Source organism: Gopherus flavomarginatus, chromosome 22 (genome assembly GCF_025201925.1).
Source record: "Gopherus flavomarginatus isolate rGopFla2 chromosome 22, rGopFla2.mat.asm, whole genome shotgun sequence".
In the NCBI taxonomy this organism is placed as follows: Eukaryota; Metazoa; Chordata; order Testudines; family Testudinidae; genus Gopherus; species Gopherus flavomarginatus.
In genome coordinates, this window is record NC_066638.1 from 7,440,610 (window position 1) to 7,459,143 (window position 18,534).

Here is an 18,534-nt window from a genome sequence, read left to right on the forward strand (position 1 = left end):
AGAGCTTGGGTTGTGATAGGGTGACCAGATGCCCGATTTTATAGGGACAGTCCTGATGATGTTAGGGTCTTTTTCTTATATAGGTTCCTATTACCCCCACCCCGTCTGGTCACCCTAGCTGCACATCCCCACTTCCAGGGCCCGCCCCCTGAGAAATGTGGGGCCCACCCCCTGCCATTTCACCCAAGTTAGAGACGTTTAGGTGACCCCCTGAGTCGGTGCACATTTTCCTGCTCTTCCCCCCCTCCACCTGCCTACTTCAGTGGGCATGTGCCCATATCCAAAATGGCCGCCTTGGCGGCCGAGCGCCGTCACGTGACGTGCCTTGCCGTTGGAGTGGGGCGGGTCTCCCCGCCCCCTTGCGCCTGCGCAGTGGACGCGGGGTGTGTACGTTAGTCGCCGCTGAGGGGAGCCTGGTTCATCCGCCGAGGGGACCCGTTTGTCTCCGCAGGCAGCCGCGCGCCGCGCCCCGCCATGGGCTCCGAGAAGGACTCCGAGTCCCCCCGCTCCTCCTCCATCCACGCGGCCGCCCCCAAGTGCCCCAAGCCCGGCCGCCGCCGTCGCCGCCTCTCCTTCCAGAGCGTCTTCTCGGCCGCCGCCGCCTCGGCCTCCGGCGGGGTGAGGGGCCGCCGCCGGGCCAAGGCCGAGCCGCCGCCGCCGCCGCCCGCCCCGGCTCCCCCGCCAGCCGCCCCGCCGGCGGAGGAGGAGGCCCCGGCCGAGGCCGAGGCGGAGGAGCTGGAGTGCCCGCTGTGCCTGGTGCGGCAGCCGGCCGAGAACGCGCCGCGCCTGCTCTCCTGCCCGCACCGCTCCTGCCGCGCCTGCCTCCGCCAGTACCTGCGCATCGAGATCACCGAGTCCCGCGTCAACATCTGCTGCCCCGAGTGCAGCGAGCGCCTCAACCCCGCCGACATCCGCCGGCTGCTCAGCGACTCGCCGCACCTCGTCGCCAAGTACGAGGAGTTCATGCTGCGCCGCTGCCTGGCCGCCGACCCCGACTGCCGCTGGTGCCCGGCCCCCGACTGCGGGTGAGTCCCGGGAGCGGGGGGAGGCTCTGGCCTAGGGGGCACTGGGTCTGATCTTCTCCGGGAGGGGGGCGGGGGCTGGCCGAGCCCGGGGGACAGTGGGGCTGGTAGCCCCTTCTTTGCGGGGATCTTGCCTGGGGAACACTGGGTCTGGCACCTCCTTTTGGGGGAGCGGGGCTGCCCTGGGAGAGCCTGGGGAACACTGGGTCTGGCACCCTCTTTTGGGGGGGCGGGGCTGCCCCGGGAGAGCCTGGGGAGCACTGGGTCTGGCACCTCCTTTTGGGGGGGGGCGGGGCTGCCCTGGGAGAGCCTGGGGAACACTGGGTCTGGCACCTCCTTTTGGGGGGGCGGGGCTGCCCTGGGAGAGCCTGGGGAACACTGGGTCTGGCACCTCCTTTTGGAGGGGGGCGGGGCTGCCCTGGGAGAGCCTGGGGAGCACTGGGTCTGGCACCCTCTTTTTTGGGGGGGGCGGGGCTGCCCTGGGAGAGCCTGGGGAACACTGGGTCTGGCACCTCCTTTTGGGGGGGGGGCTGCCCTGGGAGAGCTTGGGGAGCACTGGGTCTGGCACCCTCTTTTGGGGGGGGGGCGGGGCTGCCCTGGGAGAGCCTGGGGAGCACTGGGTCTGGCACCCTCTTTTTGGGAAGGGCTGGTGTGTGTGTGTGTGACCTTGGTAGAACCATGAGGATAGAGAGTCTGACTCAGGGGAGAAACAAGGGATCTACCCCCAGGGCAGGGGGATGAACTGTAAGAGACAACTTTGAACTTGTCCAGCTGGAGAGGGATGTGATCCTGGCATCCTGAACGGGAAGGCTCTGTCCCTGCTACGGGCAATGGAGGTCGCCTTGACTCTGTTGGAAGGCGGGTTCCCCTACTCTCAGTCGTTGCTGAAGGGAGTCTCCACTGCCCCTTTTGAACGGTGGGGATATAGGATTGTTTTGAGTTTGGTGTGGCTCTGCCAGACTGCTGTCTTGGGAAGGTGGGAAGGGACCCTGGGCTTTTAACTGGGACTTCTGCAGGAAAAATTGTGAAGCTGATCCAGAAAAATCCCTATTTTTTTTTCTAATAATGCTGTTAGTAACGGTAGTGGTGTGGTAACACATTTCCATTTTCTTCAGGGCCATTCATTATAAGTTGCTTGGGAAGGAAGGGGCATACAGATTTGCTAATGTGTAGGTCCTTTTCTTAAAGGACACAGTAAGAAGCAAGGGAGTTGTAAGACCACAGCAGAGGAGATGTGCCAGTCATTGTAGACTAAAGGTGCCTAATTGAGCTCTCTTTGTAAATAATTGGGAGTATGGGGGTCAGACTATAAAACTGTCATGTTATGACTTTGAGCTTGAGTGAGTGTCACTTGCCCTTTCTTTGCCTCAGCTTCTGTCCTTAAAATAAGGATAGTACTGTTTACCTACCCATTGTAAGTCTTTAGATGAAAAGCTCCATATAAGTGTTTTTTTTTTTTTAATGTTCAGTGTTACAGTGACACATAGGACTGTTTCTTCTATTATAAGCCTATTCAGCCCCCTAGAAGCACACCTTTGCAAAGAAAGAAGCATAGTCTAGTGCAGGGGTGGCCAACCTGAGCTTGAGCCAGAATTTACCAGTGTACATTGCCAAAGAGCCACATTAATATGTCAGCAGACCCCTTCAGCTCCCCCCACACACACACTCCCAGAGCCTCCCACCAACCGGCAGCTCTGCCAATCAGCACCTCCTCCTCCCTTCCCACATCTCCCAATCACCTGTTTTGTGGAGTGCAGGAGACTCTGGGGAAAATGGGGAGGAGCAAGGGCATGGCAGGCTTAGGGAAGGGGTGGAGTGGGGGCAGGACCTGTGACTGTGCCAGGGTCTGAGCAGTGAGCCACCCCCCTGCATATTGGAAAGTTGGTGCCAGTAGCTCCAGCCCGTGAGTCAGTGCCTATACCAGGAGCCTATATTAACTTCTGGAGAGCCACAGGTTGGCCACCTCCGGTCTAGTGGCTTAAATGATTTTTTCTGTCTCAGCCAATGACTTGATCTGTGATCTAGGGCACGTCACTTAACCTCTCTTTAGCTAGCTGGGAACTAGACTTATGTATACTTGACCCGGGGCGGGGGTTTGCATCTTAATAAATGTTCAAAAAAGTACTTTAAGATTTTTACTAAGTATTAAGTTAAATCAGAGCCCCCATCATGCCAGAATCCTCTTCCCTGCCCATACTTTTCCATGTCTTGCAGATACCTAGACATTTTCTTATGGATTCAGGTGGATAGGCTTTAGTTTGTGTAGGAGACTAATAACTAACTGGTTATTAGACAGTGCTCTCTCACTATAAAGCTGCTGATACAGACCAAGGGATTTGAGACCATGGGTTGTGGGAGCATGGAACAGTTAGATATGAAGTACCACTTTTCCAGAGAATGTTTCAGAATGAATTCCTAGGGGTTAGTTGTGATCACATCCTTGTTTCTCTAATTTAAAAGCAAGCTTTATTCTGAAATAATGGGAAGTATGGGGTTTCCCCTACTGTGTGTGCTGCTGAGAGCAAAAATAGAGTTGGTGAGCTATAGAAATTCTTTCCACACCTGCAGGAGGAACTGTAAATTCTGGTTTTCCTCAATGAGGGAAATCTTTACCAAGCTGGTACCAGCGTGTTGAAGCACAATGGTGGAGGAATAATGTTGAATCATATTGACTCATTCATCAGTTGCTTAAATGAGGAACTGTCTAACTCTGGCCAAAACTCAGTCCATCCAAACATGGTGACTTTCTAATTAGCATATTGTTGCTTTCATTTTCTCTTCTTTTTCTTTAAACTAGGCTTATCTAGGTTTCTGATATAGCATAAGCACAGGCTTGTTGGTAGAGGGGATTCTGTATTTTATCTATCCAAGAATGCAGCAGAAACAAGCAGAAGGCTTAAAAATACAATCCCAGCTAGTGGGGATGTTATGGGAAGTTTTGTCCTCAGAGCAAAGGTGGCAAGATTCCTAAGATCTAATCACAGCTTTGTTGCAAACTCTGTAGGCAAATTGCTTAAGGTCTGTGTCTCAGGTTACATAGGTGCTGTGCAAGGATTTATTTACTATTAAAACTTGTTCCTTGGGAGCTCAAGGTTAAGTTAGCTTAAAACAATCAAGGTTTTTGATATTGCTGTTTAGGGTGACTTGTAGGCATTGGGGACCACATCAAGGAGGTAGATCAGATCATATTCCTGACATAGTAATACCCTTGGAATCTGCCTTGCTACTCAGCTAGGGAAAATGTAGTTACCACTTGCTGAGTTTTCTTTTTTACTGATGTGATGTTTATCAGAGTATTTGATTTAAAATGTAAACACACCAAAGCCAATTGAGACTGCCTGGCCATGAGAAGATGTCCCCGGCATGGCCCCTAAGGACATTACTGTTTCACTAGTAGTTTATAGTGTATACCTAATACAGTTGCGGCTAGGGCAGGCTTCTGAAAGTTAATGTAACATTGATCTTTGTTGCGCAAACAGTTGATGTCATCTGGCTGCCCTTGCCCAGTGAGCTAACAGTTTGTACATAGGCAGCTTACAAAAGGTTTCAAAATAAATTATAGAGTTGATATCCCCTCCCCTTCCTCTTAGAAACCAACAAGCGAGGATGTGTCACTTTGTGAAACTCTACCAGTAGACAGAGCGTCCCTGCCATCTTCATTGTTAGTGACGCTTTAACAGAGGCTGTCAGAATGAGTCCCGAGGTGGGAAGAGAGATTATTTACCCTAAACTCATTTCTTCCTGGCAGACTTATCTAGTTGTCCTTGTGTAAAGCCAGGAATACCAGTTATTTTCAGTGCCTGGATAGATGGTTCACTTTCCTGTGGACTGGTGGCTGAGCTGGAATGGCTAGTATGAAGGACTGGTGAGCAGACTTGTTCTCAGAAGTTCTGACGAATGTCATGCCCTCTCCTGAATGGGGTGTGATGTGGTAAGGAGTGTGGAGCGTATGACTCTTGTTTCTCTCCAGCCATGCATGTGGTTTTGAGAATAAATGTACCAAGAGTCTACTGGACAGATGTGTTCCAAAACACAAGCCATGTGGCATGCAGCATCCTGACTGGCACGCCTCTGCATCCCACCCATGCCAAACAACTTCATAAGTGAGCAAGCTTAGCTATGCTGTCTAGAGAGGTAAAATATAGATGTGACATTAGAATCTGTTTCCATGGCAATGCTTTTCTTTTGGCATACCATCAGCTCTTCAGACAAATACAGAGTTTTGTCTGCCCATTGCAATCAGCTGGTGCTGCTGTCTGGTGTATGTCTCACTGTATCTCTACTAAAGGCTTAGGGAAACAACTGAACTAAGTGAAGGAGGCTGAACTTGATTGTGGTGAGGCATGCTCTCCCTCAGAGCAAATGGAGGAGGCAGGCATCTCGGTGGCTGAGAGAGAGTAGGCTAGAAGCAGCATTCTATAGTAATATTGGGGTTTAAGGTAGAGGCTTGCAGCCACACCTGGGATGTGGAAAGGTCAGGATACTCCTTGTCACTCCAACAGCTGTCCTTATACCTGGAAGTATCAGAGGGGTAGCCGTGTTAGTCTTTATCTGTAAAAGCAGCAAAGAATCCTGTGGCACCTTATAGACTTATACCTGGAAGTGACTAATTGTTGAACTGCAGGGATGTCTCAAAGGCCAGGTGAAGAAGGATGCACACATGTTAACCATTCAGACCCTGCAGTGCTCTATGTAGCCTGATGTCATCCATGTGCTGGGTAGAGCATTTGATCAGCCTCTTTAACTGGACTTAAAAAAATAAGAATTCACAGCCTGATTTTTATTTTTAAGAGGCTAAAAAGCATGTAGTTCACTCCATGAACTTCGTGGGACTAAACATTTAGTGCTTAGTAACTGTTTTGGTGTTTTTGTTAAGAAAACAGTACTGTCTGAGAGAGCCAGAAAAGCTTCAGAATTCTCTACTGCAGGGTCAGTTCAGTACATGTAAGCATTAATGTAGCATGTTGAGGTCTCCTGGCCTTCCTGGTAATATAGTTGTCAGGCCCCAAAATGGCTATAACAGCTGGCATCAAAGTGTTTTCTTTAAAAGCCGTTAATGTCCTACCCTTGAATGTGTCTCCCTGCTAAGGAGTTTGCTGTAGCCTACTGGTAGGAGGTAAGGATGTGTGAGTAAGATCCCTCTGACAAAATGTTCAGTAATCAAATGTAGCTTGAGTTAATCTTTCCTAGATTGCTTGCATCCCCTCTCTCATCTAGTATTGGTCTTGAATGCCAGAAATACAGTAGCTGTTTGCACATGGAGGACCTACAGTCGTGTCTTTCAGTTCCTGATTGTCAGCAGGGAGGCATTGTTTGTCTTTAACAGTTAGGCAGCACCCAGGCAGGGTCAAGTTGCTCAAACTCCCACAGGATATGAATCATTGTGGTATGACACATTCAGCAATTCTCACACTGCTGCTTCAGAAGTTGCAATGCAACTTGAATTCCACAGGCTCCAAAAATAAACCAACGGTGTGAGAGAATACCTCCACTTCTAACACAAATACTGCAGAAAACAGAATAAATCCCCCAGACTTCTGTCAGTGTCACAAGTCAGTTTCCTTAGAGCAATGTTCTGTGTACTGCATTTGGAGCTCATCCATGTGAGCTTCCTTGTAAACGTGCCAGCTAAATCTCCACATTACCAGCTCAAACACATGGTGATCTCCCCCCATGCTCCCCTCTTCTTCTCAGTCTTCTAGTTCTTTCTGTAACTGGTTAATTTAAGACTGACCTATGAGAAAAGCCTCAGAAAGCCAAAGCACCCTTTCAGTTGTAGTTCCTGCTAAATTGGGAGGATATAAGTGGAGGACTTCCGCATAAAGACTTCTTCCTCTAGAGATCACCCAGAGCTCCCTTCCTGAATTAGCTGCAGCCCTTAACTCCTTTTGTCCATTTTTTAAAGAGCCAATCAAGTTTTTATAACATGATAAAACGAAGGTACAATTTAGTTTCATTAGGTCCATGTGCAGCTCCTCACACTTCTTTCTGGACTTGACTAAATGAAGCTATTAATATAACTAGCAAATGAATACAAGTATAAACAAATGGAAGGTAATGTGCATTGGAAGGAGCAAGCTGAGTTAGTTGTAGGTAGCAGGGTCTGAACTGGCTGTATCCACTGAAGCAACAGAACTTGTAGACTTGGAGGGCAGGTAAAGAAGTTGAAGCTGGACAAACTTAGAATAGAATTGAGGAGGAAACTTTTAACAATTAGGTTAATTAACCATTGGAACAATTTACCAAAGGTCATGGTGGATTCTCTATCACTGGCAATTGTTAAATAAAGACTGGATATCTTTCTAAAGAACACTCTAGGACTTTTTCTGGGAAGTTAAGTATGGCCTTTGGTTATACAGGAGGTCACACTAGAAGATCACAATGGTCCCTTCTGGCATTGGAATCTATAAAGAGAGATCTATTCAGTGTGCACTAGTGGTCAGGAGAAGGCTGTCAACAGGTACAGAGGGGAACATTAGATATGCTATTGTATAAATGGCATCCTTGCCTCATGTAGCTTAATGTTGGTCACCCAACCTCAAAACCCATATTAGAAAAGATCATCGGAATTGGAGAAACCAAGAATTTAAAGAGAGCTTGTACAGAAAGAGCAAGCTTCCATATCGGGAGAAATAGTAAAGCTTAATTTGGAAAGGAGACAAGCAAGAGGACTTGATAGTTAGTGAACCCCAGTCAAGCATTATGATTTACCTGTCCCATAGTTAGGGCCCTATCAAAGTCACTGTTAATTTTGGCCAATTTCACAGTCATAGGATTTTAAAAATAATAAATTTCATGATTTCAGCTATTTAAATCTGAAATGTGAGTGTTGTAATTGTGGGGGTCCTGACCCAAAAAGGAGTTGTAGGGGGAGGGTGTCACAAGCTTATTGTATTGCCAGGAGCCCAGCTGCCTCCAGCAGCAGAACAGAAGTAAGTATGGCATGATATGGTATTACCACCTTTATTCCTGCGCTGCTGTGTGCAGAGCTGGGCCCTCAGTCAGCAGCCACTCTTCAGCTGTCCAGCTCTGAAGGCAGCACAGAAGTAAGGGTGACAGGGTGGCCTGGTATGGTATTGCCACCCTTACTGGGTGCCTGGCCAACAGCTGCCACCCAGCTCTGAAGGCAGTGCAGACATGAAGGTGGCAATACACAACCTCCCTAAAATAACCTTGCAACACCCCCCCCAACTCCCTTTTGGATCAGGACCCCCATTTTGAGAAACCCTGGTCTCCCCCCCCCCCCCCCCCCCCCCCCCCCCGTGAAATCATCTGTATCGTATAGGGTAAAAGCGCACACAAGACCAGATTTCATGGCAAGAGACCAGATTTCACTGGCCGTGATGCATTTTTCCTGGCCGTGAATTTGGTAGGGCGCTACCCATAGTACAAAACTGCATTAATCTCCACTGTATAAAAGTAACCATCCATTACTCACTGCTGCAGGCTACTGAAACATCTGTTTTAAATGTTAAAGTGAAGAAACAGCTGTGAAAGAATAGCATCTCTAATTGGATCCTAGCTAGGGTTTAAAATGACATGGATAACTGATCTTAGGCTTCAGGGCGTAAAGCTGCATCAGCTAAGGTCAAGGAGAACTTATTGTTCCTTTTGCATATCTCAATCCATATGCGTATCCATGGTAGAATTGCTCAACTGGTCAGATGAATTAGGGTGGTGTCTCAGTCTTTAGCTATAATATATCCGTCTAATAGGTAGATAACGTTACCTTCCTCTGAGTCCTTTACAGCTAAGTCTGCAGCACCCTTATCAGGTTGATAAAGGATTTGTTGTTAAAGTAGGTGTATGTAGGCTGTAAATGTGTAAGGCTGTATTCTGAATGCATAGGAGGGAACTAGCTAGGGATCCGTCTAAAATTCAGCTGCCTCTGAGGTTGGATGGCTGTGGCTATTCAGCAGCAAATCTGAATGGGCCACTGAAGTATTCTGGTATATCGATTCCTGCGTTCCTAAGATAACTTTCTGGCTTTACTAATTCTGGTATCTTTGTCCTCCTCAGTTACGCTGTTATTGCCTATGGCTGTGCCAGCTGCCCCAAGCTGACTTGTGAGAGGGAAGGCTGCCAGACTGAGTTCTGCTATCACTGCAAACAGATATGGCATCCAAACCAGACCTGCGATATGGCCCGTCAGCAAAGGGCTCAGACGCTGCGGGTACGGACGAAGCACGCCTCAGGCCTCAGTTATGGACAGGAATCTGGACCGGGTATGAATTAACAAGCTTCTCATTAGCCAGTATTAATTACGTCTGTGAAGCCAGGAAAGAGATCCACCTGTTTTGTAGTACCTCCTGCAATCAAAATGGGGGTATTAACACCTGGCAGGGAGTACAACCACTTGGCACAGATGAAGGACACCAGCAACACTGGATCTGGTCAGCCCTGATACTCAACACAGCTTCCCTCCCTCACCTGTATTGGAGTAAAAATGTCTGGCCTGATAGGCTACTTACACAAACTACTAATGGAATTAAAATTTGAGATTCACAATTGCAGGGCCTAATTGCATATGGGCACCTTATTCTGCATGTAGTACCTCCTGACCCATTACACACAATAAGCAGCTACCTTTTGGTCTGCTTTGATCTTTTAGATGTTCTTAAAGCTCTTGCTGATCTCAATCCCAAACAGGAAAAAAAGGGAAATTTTATTCTCTCAAAATGTGGGCTCCATTTTGTCTGCTGTTGTGAGCTTTAGCAATACTAATACTTAACCCAGAATAGGGAATTTAGCTCCCTGCTCTGATAAGTATTAGTAATACTGTTGTTTATAGGAGAGAGATGCCAAACAGCATTTTGCTGATAAAGAGCTGCACTCTAGATCAGCAAATATTCTGATTAAATAGTGCCTTTAAAAAGGTATCAGTGATTCAGAAAGTGAACTATAAGATCAGTTAATAGGTTCCTTCTCCCTCAGACAAAACATGTATCTTCTACAGGCATGCTACTCATTATAAACACATTGTTCCATTTGCACAATAGCTGGCTTCTATGTAAGGCTGTAAAGGTTGTTTTAAATGTGGCTCCGCTGTTATTCCAAACTAAAATATGCCTGAAATGTACAGATCCCTGATAATGGACACCATAAACATTGCAACCACTGCAAGACAAAAGTCCCAGCACAAACCAACAAGCAGTAATCAACCTCTGATGACTACTTGCTGCCAAAGGGGATTTGTGGAAGTGAGGCCCTTAACAGAACTTAGCCATCAGCCCTGGGGAGATCAACTCCAGCGAGAGAGGTGCCCTCTGTCTAGTATAAGTTTATCTCAGAGCAGCTGAGTCCCAGACTGTTCAGGGCTTTAAAGATTGCTATCAGCACAATGAACTGTATGATTAACCATTGCATAACTATGCTCACAGATGACATTTTAAAATGACTTATTTTGTAAATGGCTATAAAGAAGCATCTGTCCATCTCCTTGTTGTACAGTAACTGGTGGATGCCAATCCCTTTAAATGACTAAGTACCCAGCTGCAAGCACAGATTAGATACTTACCCCCCAATACAGTAAGATTTTCATCTGTAATCACAGATACAGTTTACACCCACAAAGAAGGGTATGCCTTTCAAAAGTGTGGAGTCACAATTTCGGTGCTGTCTTGTCCTCCAGATAGAAGAATATACAGAGCACCCTTGGCCCTTAAGTCTGTGTTAGTGATGCAGTTTAAAAATGGTTGATGCTCTTGGCTGGCTAGCATGAGGCAGGCAAAAATCTTTCATAACAGTCTCTTTTTATGATGTAGAAAACACTCTTTAAAATGCTGGTCTACCTGGTGTATGCTGGCCAGACAAACAACGCTAACTTGTTTTAGTGGAATTAAGTGCCAGTGTAGAGGTGGTTCCCCACCTTTATCCTGTAGCACTGAGGGGCCTGGTCCACACTACAGCGTTAAATCGATTTAAACAGCGTTAAATCAATTTAACGCTGTACCCGTCCGCACTACAAGGCCCTTAAAATTGATTTTAAGGGGTCTTAAAATCAATTTCTGTACTCCTGCTCAACGAGAGGCGTAACCCTAAAATCGATATTACTATATCGATTTAGGGTTAGTGTGGACGGAAATCGAAGTTATTGGTCCCATTCTTTTACTGAGCTACCCAGAGTGCACCACTCCGGAAATCGATGGTAGCCTGGGACCATGGACGCACACCACCGAAGTAATGTGCCCTAGTGTGGACGCGTAAAATCAATTTTATAAAACCTGTTTTATAAAATCGATTTTATTAATTTCGATTTTACTCTGTAGTGTGGACGTGGCCAGGGATGTAATCAGAACCAGACACCTTTGCTTTATCTCTTTGACTAAGGAGAATAATGATCTGTTAGCCTAGATGGACAGAATTTGACATGCATTGTCATCTTGAGCCCACCCTCCCCAAACAAAAGAACCCCAGTAAATTCCTCAAGATGGCTAAGGTGTACAGAATCTGACTTGATCCCTTCCCTTTCTTCCTCCCAAAGCTGATGACATCAAGCCGTGTCCACGTTGCAGTGCTTACATTATCAAGATGAATGATGGGAGCTGTAATCACATGACTTGCGCAGTGTGTGGCTGTGAATTCTGCTGGCTGTGTATGAAGGAGATTTCAGATCTGCATTACCTCAGGTGAGGTGGGGAGCAGAATCCTCTGGGCCTCCTGTTAAGAGTATGCTTGTTTATATTTTTGTGTTTAATGTATTTTAATTTCTCCAGCTCCTTACAAATGTACCCCCCCCCCAACACTTTCCTGATCACCTGGAATAGGGTGAAGCTCTGAGTTTCCTCACAACAGCAATGCACAGTGGTCTTTCCTAACTATGGTTGGCCCTCACTGATGGAACAGTGTGGGGAAGCTCTTAATGGGATGAATGTTCAGTGTAGTCCCCTTTACAGTGTGGGGTCATCCTTTCTTGAGGGTCAGCTGGATCTGGGGAGAAGGAGCCTTTCTTGCACAGTATCCACTCAGTTCCTACGAGTCATATTTTTATGTGGCTATTGAAAAGACAACTTATTTCCCCTACAGTCCCTCTGGCTGCACATTCTGGGGCAAGAAGCCGTGGAGTCGCAAGAAGAAAATTCTCTGGCAGCTGGGTACATTGATTGGTGCCCCTGTAGGCATTTCCCTCATTGCTGGCATTGCCATTCCTGCCATGGTCATTGGCATCCCAGTATACGTTGGGAGAAAGGTAAGCATGGTGGGCTGGAGATCAGAACTAATGGAATGAGCAGATTGAAACATTCTCTCTTGGGAATCCTAGGTGTTTTTCAAGGACTTTAGGCTGATGGTGAGTGTGGGATCTTTCCATACAGCTGCTGGAAACCCAGCTGGCTTAGGTCAACTGGAGATCACTATTTCTTGGGTTTTATACCTAGTGAGTGTGGAAAGTATGTTGGCTTGACAGCCCTGGAGACTGAAGTTCTCTGTCACACGAGCATGTGTCTCATGGGCACTGACAGTGCAAGATTCACATTGCTCTACCAGTATGCCTCCACCTTGAACCCAGCGCATCCCCATAGAGAGGGGAACCGTGCATCTAATTCTTGGCCTCTGTGGTGGCTCTTGTGCCTTGGGCTTGTCCAATAATAACTGAACCCTGATCCCTCACTTCACACAAGTTATCAAGCAGTTCTGATGGTAATAACTGTCTACCAGTCTGTCCTGGATTTGTACCAGTGACTAGAGGTCCAAGGCTTCTCGTTCCCTGAGTCTTCCAGTCCCTTTGCCTGCCTCTATTGGTGGACAGACATGAGGTGAAGAGGGAGATGGTTCTATTGCAGCATTGTATCTTCTGTTTATCCTTACCCTTGAACAGGTGCACTGACTACATCTGATTGAGGAGGCCTGTGGGTGGGATGGAGGTACATAAGAATCACCATACTGGGTGAAACCAATGGCCCATCTAGTCCAGTATCCTGTCTTCATCAGTGGCCAATGCCAGATGCTTCAAAGGGAATGAACAGAACGGCAATTTTTGTAGGGATCTATCCCATTGTCCAGTCCCAGCCTCTGGAAGTCAGGGGCATAGGAAAATCCGGAGCATGAGGTTGCACTAATGGCCATTGTAGCCATTGATGGACCTATCCTCCATCAGTGGCTATTATGGGTGATTTTAAGCGTCATGTGATTGGCATGTATGGCAAAGTTGTATGGTCATGAGCCTGTTAGTTTTTCATGCTAGTGGATGCTCAGTGGCCAGGCTGTCCATTTTCTCACCTGGTGTTTCCTGCTCTCCCCAGATCCACAACCGTTATGAGGGAAAGAAAACCTCTAAGCACAGGAGGAACTTGGCCATCACTGGTGGGGTCACCTTATCTGTCATTGCATCTCCAGTTATTGCTGCTGTCAGTGTTGGTAAGTAAACAAGGCCAGTTTTCCTCATGATCAGTCATTATTCATAGCTCTGCTCCTCGTTTGTCGCTCCTCTACTATTCTGACAGATGTTGGGCAGGAGTAACCAAAAGGCAGCCCAGAAACTCCTACAATATATCTGTTAGTGGCTTCCCCACTTACCTAACATGTGGTCTGCAGAGGCTTCAGGTCCTGGTATCTGTGGCTCAAGACTGAGCACTGTGTAGAATGCTCTCTGTAGTGTTAGTACCCACAGTTCTGCCAAAGAAACTGGTTTTTATCAAGTTTGATATGCTGGCAAGCTGCCGCTGCAACCCTCATGGAACAGCACCAAAGAACAAGTTGACTCCAAGACTGGTATTGTTCCGCTGCAGGATTCCTAGGGGTTATAATGTAACTCTGTACTGGAAGCGAGTTCCCTTGTCTTGTAGTGTGATGGTCACAGCCGTTATTTTTATGAGGGTGACACCCAGGAACCCTGTCATGGACCACGACCCCATTGTGCTAGGCACTGAAAACACAGAACAAACACAGGGGTCCCTGCCTCCAGAGAGTTCATGCTGCCTATCTGGCATGCTTCAGTCCCATTGTCATCTGATATTCCTCTTGACCCACTGTGTCCTCTGTTGCAGGTATTGGAGTCCCCATCATGCTGGCCTATGTCTATGGTGTTGTGCCAATTTCTCTCTGCCGAGGAGGTGGCTGTGGAGTCAGCACAGCCAATGGGAAGGGAGTGAAAATAGAGTTTGACGAAGATGATGGACCCATTACAGGTGATGAATAACTTTTCACTATCTGTCTGTCTGTAGTCTGAAGGGCTACATCTGGGAATAGAAATTGTATGGCGGGCCGTGAATGCTCACAAAATTGAGGTTGGGGTGTGTGTGTGTGTGTGTGTGTGTAGGGTTCTGATTGAGGGGTGTGGGCTCTGGGGTGGGGCCAGAAATGAGGAGTTCAGGGTGTGGGGTGCGGGAGTGGGTGAGGGCTCCAGCTGGGAGTGCAGGCTTTGGGGTGGGGATGAGGGGTTTGGGGTTCAGAAGGGTGCTCCAGACTGGGATAGAGAGGTCTGGAGGGGGGATCAGGGCTGGAACATGGGGTTGTGGCACATGGGGAGGCTCAGGGGTGCAGGCTCCGGTTCCCGGCCAATGGGAGCTGCGGGGGCGGTGCTTGGGGTGGGGGCAGAGTGGAGCCCTCTGGCTGCCCCAGGTGTGTAGGAGCTGGAAGGGGGCTAGGCTGCTGCTTCTGAGAGCCACATGGAGCAGCCCCTGACCCTGCTCCCTAGCTGGAGCACCGGAATGGGGCCATGCCACTGCTTCCAGGAGCCACGTGGAGCGGCCCCCGACTCTGCTCCCCAGCTGGAGCCCGCGGGGCAAGCCCCAGACCCCGCTCCCCAGAGGGAGCTTGAGGGTTGGCTTAAAATGGCTGGTGTTCTGGATCTGGCCCGCTGGTCGTAGTTTGCCCATTCCTGCCTTAACCCCTAACAGGACGCTGGTGGCAGTTCCTTTACCCTGTTTAATGTTCAATGCATCTTCTTTGCCTGTCTCAGTGGCAGATGCTTGGCGAGCTCTGAAGAACCCCAGTATTGGTGAGAGCAGCATCGAGGGACTAACTAGTGTGTTGAGCACCAGTGGCAGCCCCACGGATGGGCTCAGTGTCATGCAAGGCAACTACAGTGAGACAGCCAGCTTTGTTGCCCTTTCTGGTGGTACCCTGAGCGGTGGAGTCCTCTCTGGTGGGAAGGGAAAGTACAGCAGGTAACTGAACTGACTCAGATCATGGCAGAAAAGGGGCTGAGGGGGCACAAGGTTTAGTCTGTTGTGAGGAATGGTGGGGCTTGTTAGCTCACCAGGGATCTGTTTTGGTTAGTGGGCGGCACCACTGATACTTGGGATCTAATCTCAGTATCACTTTTTAAACCTCTTGACCTATGGTAGAATCAAGTCCAATAAACTATGCTTCAGCTGTTCCCCAACCTTGTCCCTGTTGCAAGAACACCAAGTAAATAGCAGGCACAGCACAATCTGTTTTGGTCATCTTTCTCCCCCAACATTTCTAGCTCCTTGATGGCAGGAGATAGGGTTTGAGGTTGATTTGAGGAGCAGCAGAGATGGAAGCATATCAGAGGTATACTAGTTTGCCATATAAGGCTCTTGCAAACATCTTGCTGACCTAGCCTAGTGCTTCAACTGTTTGTTATTCCCTAATAGCACTTAGTGATCGGGACTTGGGTTATAAGGTTACGCCACAGTTTTCCTCTGAACCTGCCTCTGAGTCATTCTGGCCATGTAATTGGAGACATGCATCGAAATTATAGCCCAGAATATAATCATAGCTGTGTGCTGGATCTGGAAGTCCGCCTTGCACAGGAACTCCATGAGTCATGGGTATAAACACAATCTAACTTTGATACGGAAAACAGACTGAGGAAAGGGCAGATCCACAAATGAGGCTAACTTAAAAGGTTCACCTGATTTTAAACTTCTTGGTGCAGACCTGGATTAGCACAGAAGGCCACCTGTGCTCCCGCTCCCACGTGCTAAACAACTATTGTTCCTGTAGTTTTAAGAAATGAGCTAGGCTGTTCTGTGGCCCTTGGCTGTGTTGATGACTCTGGATGTTTCCCACCTCATCCCAGGCTGGAAGTGCAAGCAGATGTACAGAAGGAGATTTTCCCCAAGGATTCCGTCAGTCTTGGAGCAGTTAGTGACAACGCCAGCACTCGGGCTATGGCTGGCTCCATCATCAGTTCATACAACCCACAGGACAGGTACCTAAACTGCCAATGCACAAGAGTGTGGGTAATATGGGGGGTGGTAGTGGTGGGGTTTGAGGGCTGTGGAGAATGTACACGTTGGAACTTTGATCTTAATGACTGAAGATATATTCAGACTCCAGCAAGCTTTCTTTTCCTTGGTTAGCTCAAGAAGCATTCTCCCTTCACCTTCCTTTCCAGCTATGTTTGTAGTTCAGTATCATTCGCCACCACTAGCAGAGCCTGTGTTGAGGTCCCTGGGACAGCTCACTCACTTTAGTTCTGTCCTGCAAACTCAGCAAAGAATCCCTTTTTCTAGCAAAGCACCACCTGTGGTTGTCTGTACTTGTCTCTGTTGGAACTCTGGGTGGAATGATTGTACCATCCGCATGGTGTTCATAACTGCACCACCTCTCCAGGTAGTGTCAGTAGTTCCTTCCACTATAGGGCATGATTAAAGATTGGTAATTGGAAACAGTGGGATGCATACATGGGTAAACCCATTAAACATGCATGGGTTCCAGAGACTGAATACCTTTAGGGTTATGTATTGTCATACAGTAACCTGCCAAACCAGTTGGTCATAGCACTTCCTTGCTAAGCAGTCCTCTCTGTCTGGAATTGTTGGTGTGTCACCTCTTTACTGAAGTTGCAACATATTTCCTCTAGCAAGGTCTCACTAGCTAGAAGGGAACATTTTCCTTGGGTTAGTCTTGCACAGAGTAAGGCTCAGGACTGGTGGAAGCAAACTGTGTTCCCTAGAGGTGAGTGGTAGGAATTTGGATCCAGGGTTGTTCTTGCCTGTGCCACAGAATCTGCCTTGGTTTCCCTAATTACAAAAGGAGAATAATCTTATGAGTGTAAATTATTGTAGTATTGCCTGTTGTCAGCATGGTGTGGTGAATGGCACTCCCATACTTGCCTCAGTCATGAAGCTTGCTGTTGAAAAAGTGCTCAAGGTTACATGCTAATATTAATAACCCGAGACTTCTGCGGTAGCTGGTAACTAACCAAAGTGGTGCTTGTTTCTGCAGAGAGTGTAATAACATGGAGATCCAAGTGGACATAGAGGCCAAACCTAGTCACTACCAACTAGTTAGTGGCAGCAGCACAGAGGACTCTCTCCACGTCCACACCCAGATGGCAGAAAACGAGGAGGAGCAGACATGCAAACACCAAAGCTGTGAGCAGAAGGACTGCATTGCCAGCAAAACCTGGGATATCACCCTGGCACAGCCTGAGAGCATACGGAGTGACCTAGAGAGCTCCGACAGCCAGTCAGATGACGTGCCAGACATTACCTCGGATGAGTGTGATTCCCCCCACCCTCAGACTGTAGCCTGCCCACAGACCCCAAAAGCCAGAGGTGCTGAGAGCCCAAGTGCCCATCTGAGCCAATGTGCCCAAGAAGAAGGGCACAGGCCAGAGGAAATAGTCTCTAAACTGGAGTGCATTGAAGCCAGAGTATGAAGTTGCCTCCTCCAGAGAAGCACGCTTGCAGTCGCTACATTCTTTGTGGGTGGTTGTGTCCTTTGTTGGCTTCTGTTTGATTCTCTGGCCAGCTTCCCTGGTCTGACCCTGAGGGGAAAAATGCCATTTCTTATATGATTTAAAAAAAAAAAAATCCCCCACCCTCATTTTTAATTTATTGGTTCCAGCGCTCTGAGAGGTGTCTGAGTGTACATATGTATGTGTGCGCGTATACTGTGTCTCTGCAAAAATACTACTAAAGAATTGTTTTAATAAAGATTTCTGTTGTAATTGGACTTGCATCCATTTCTTCCTTGTCTGATTTAAAGTAAAATCCCTGTGCCCAGTGACTCTTCGCTTGTTTCTCTGCTCCTGTTGGAGCTGCTGGTGGAATTGCTGCAGTTGCTGCAGGCTTCTATACAAACAGGTGTTACTACTGTTATAAATGTTCCTGGTTTGAAACTGCGTTATGGCAGGGAGGCCTTATTCTTCCTCCACGGGTCACTTCATCTAATGTCACTGAGGAATCTAGGTAGCATGGTGTCTGGGGGCGAGGTTGGTGTGTATTTTCTGCCCTCTAGAGGCCACTGTCTATCCAGCTAGTGCTAGAACAGGTCCATTAGTCAATGCAATACAAATTAACAGGAACCTTGCCTGACTTTTCCACCCCTGGGTTGAGCAGCTGCCCAATCAAGAGAAATGGCCTGGCCCAGGGACCAGGATTTTAATAAGGAATGAAATTACAGCTTTGGGGCTGACTCGTGTTAGCAATGTACCAGTGACAACTTGCTGGAGAAATGGGGTGAGGCGAAGCAAGTACTGTACATAATACTCCAGCGCCCCCTACCAGGGTGTTATGGGAATTGCAGTAGTGACTGCCAACTGCAGTAGTTGAAAGGGAATAATAGCCCACACCATAAAGGAGTGGGGATTACAAAA

General features: G+C 48.0%; 1 protein-coding gene across 1 annotated transcript; it reads left to right on the forward strand.

Moving 5' to 3' along the window:
• Positions 1–390: 390 nt before the first annotated feature.
• On the forward strand, positions 391–17,891 carry RNF19B (ring finger protein 19B). The gene is made up of 9 exons (XM_050932650.1): positions 391–1,025; positions 9,042–9,247; positions 11,506–11,650; positions 12,048–12,210; positions 13,262–13,376; positions 14,006–14,146; positions 14,920–15,127; positions 16,009–16,140; positions 17,160–17,891. The coding sequence occupies exons 1-9, from the start codon at positions 475–477 to the stop codon at positions 17,593–17,595; spliced, it is 2,097 nt and encodes a 698-aa protein (XP_050788607.1). The 5' UTR covers positions 391–474; the 3' UTR covers positions 17,596–17,891.
• Positions 17,892–18,534: the final 643 nt, after the last annotated feature.

Excerpts from the sequence above, each read along its gene's own strand:
- RNF19B (XM_050932650.1), top strand. The coding sequence starts at position 475 with ATGGGCTCCGAGAAGGACTCCGAGTCCCCCCGCTCCTCCTCCATCCAC. Across the intron at positions 9,248-11,505 it reads TGGACAGGAATCTGGACCGG|CTGATGACATCAAGCCGTGT; the intron begins GTATGAATTAAC and ends TTCCTCCCAAAG. Across the intron at positions 12,211-13,261 it reads CAGTATACGTTGGGAGAAAG|ATCCACAACCGTTATGAGGG; the intron begins GTAAGCATGGTG and ends TGCTCTCCCCAG.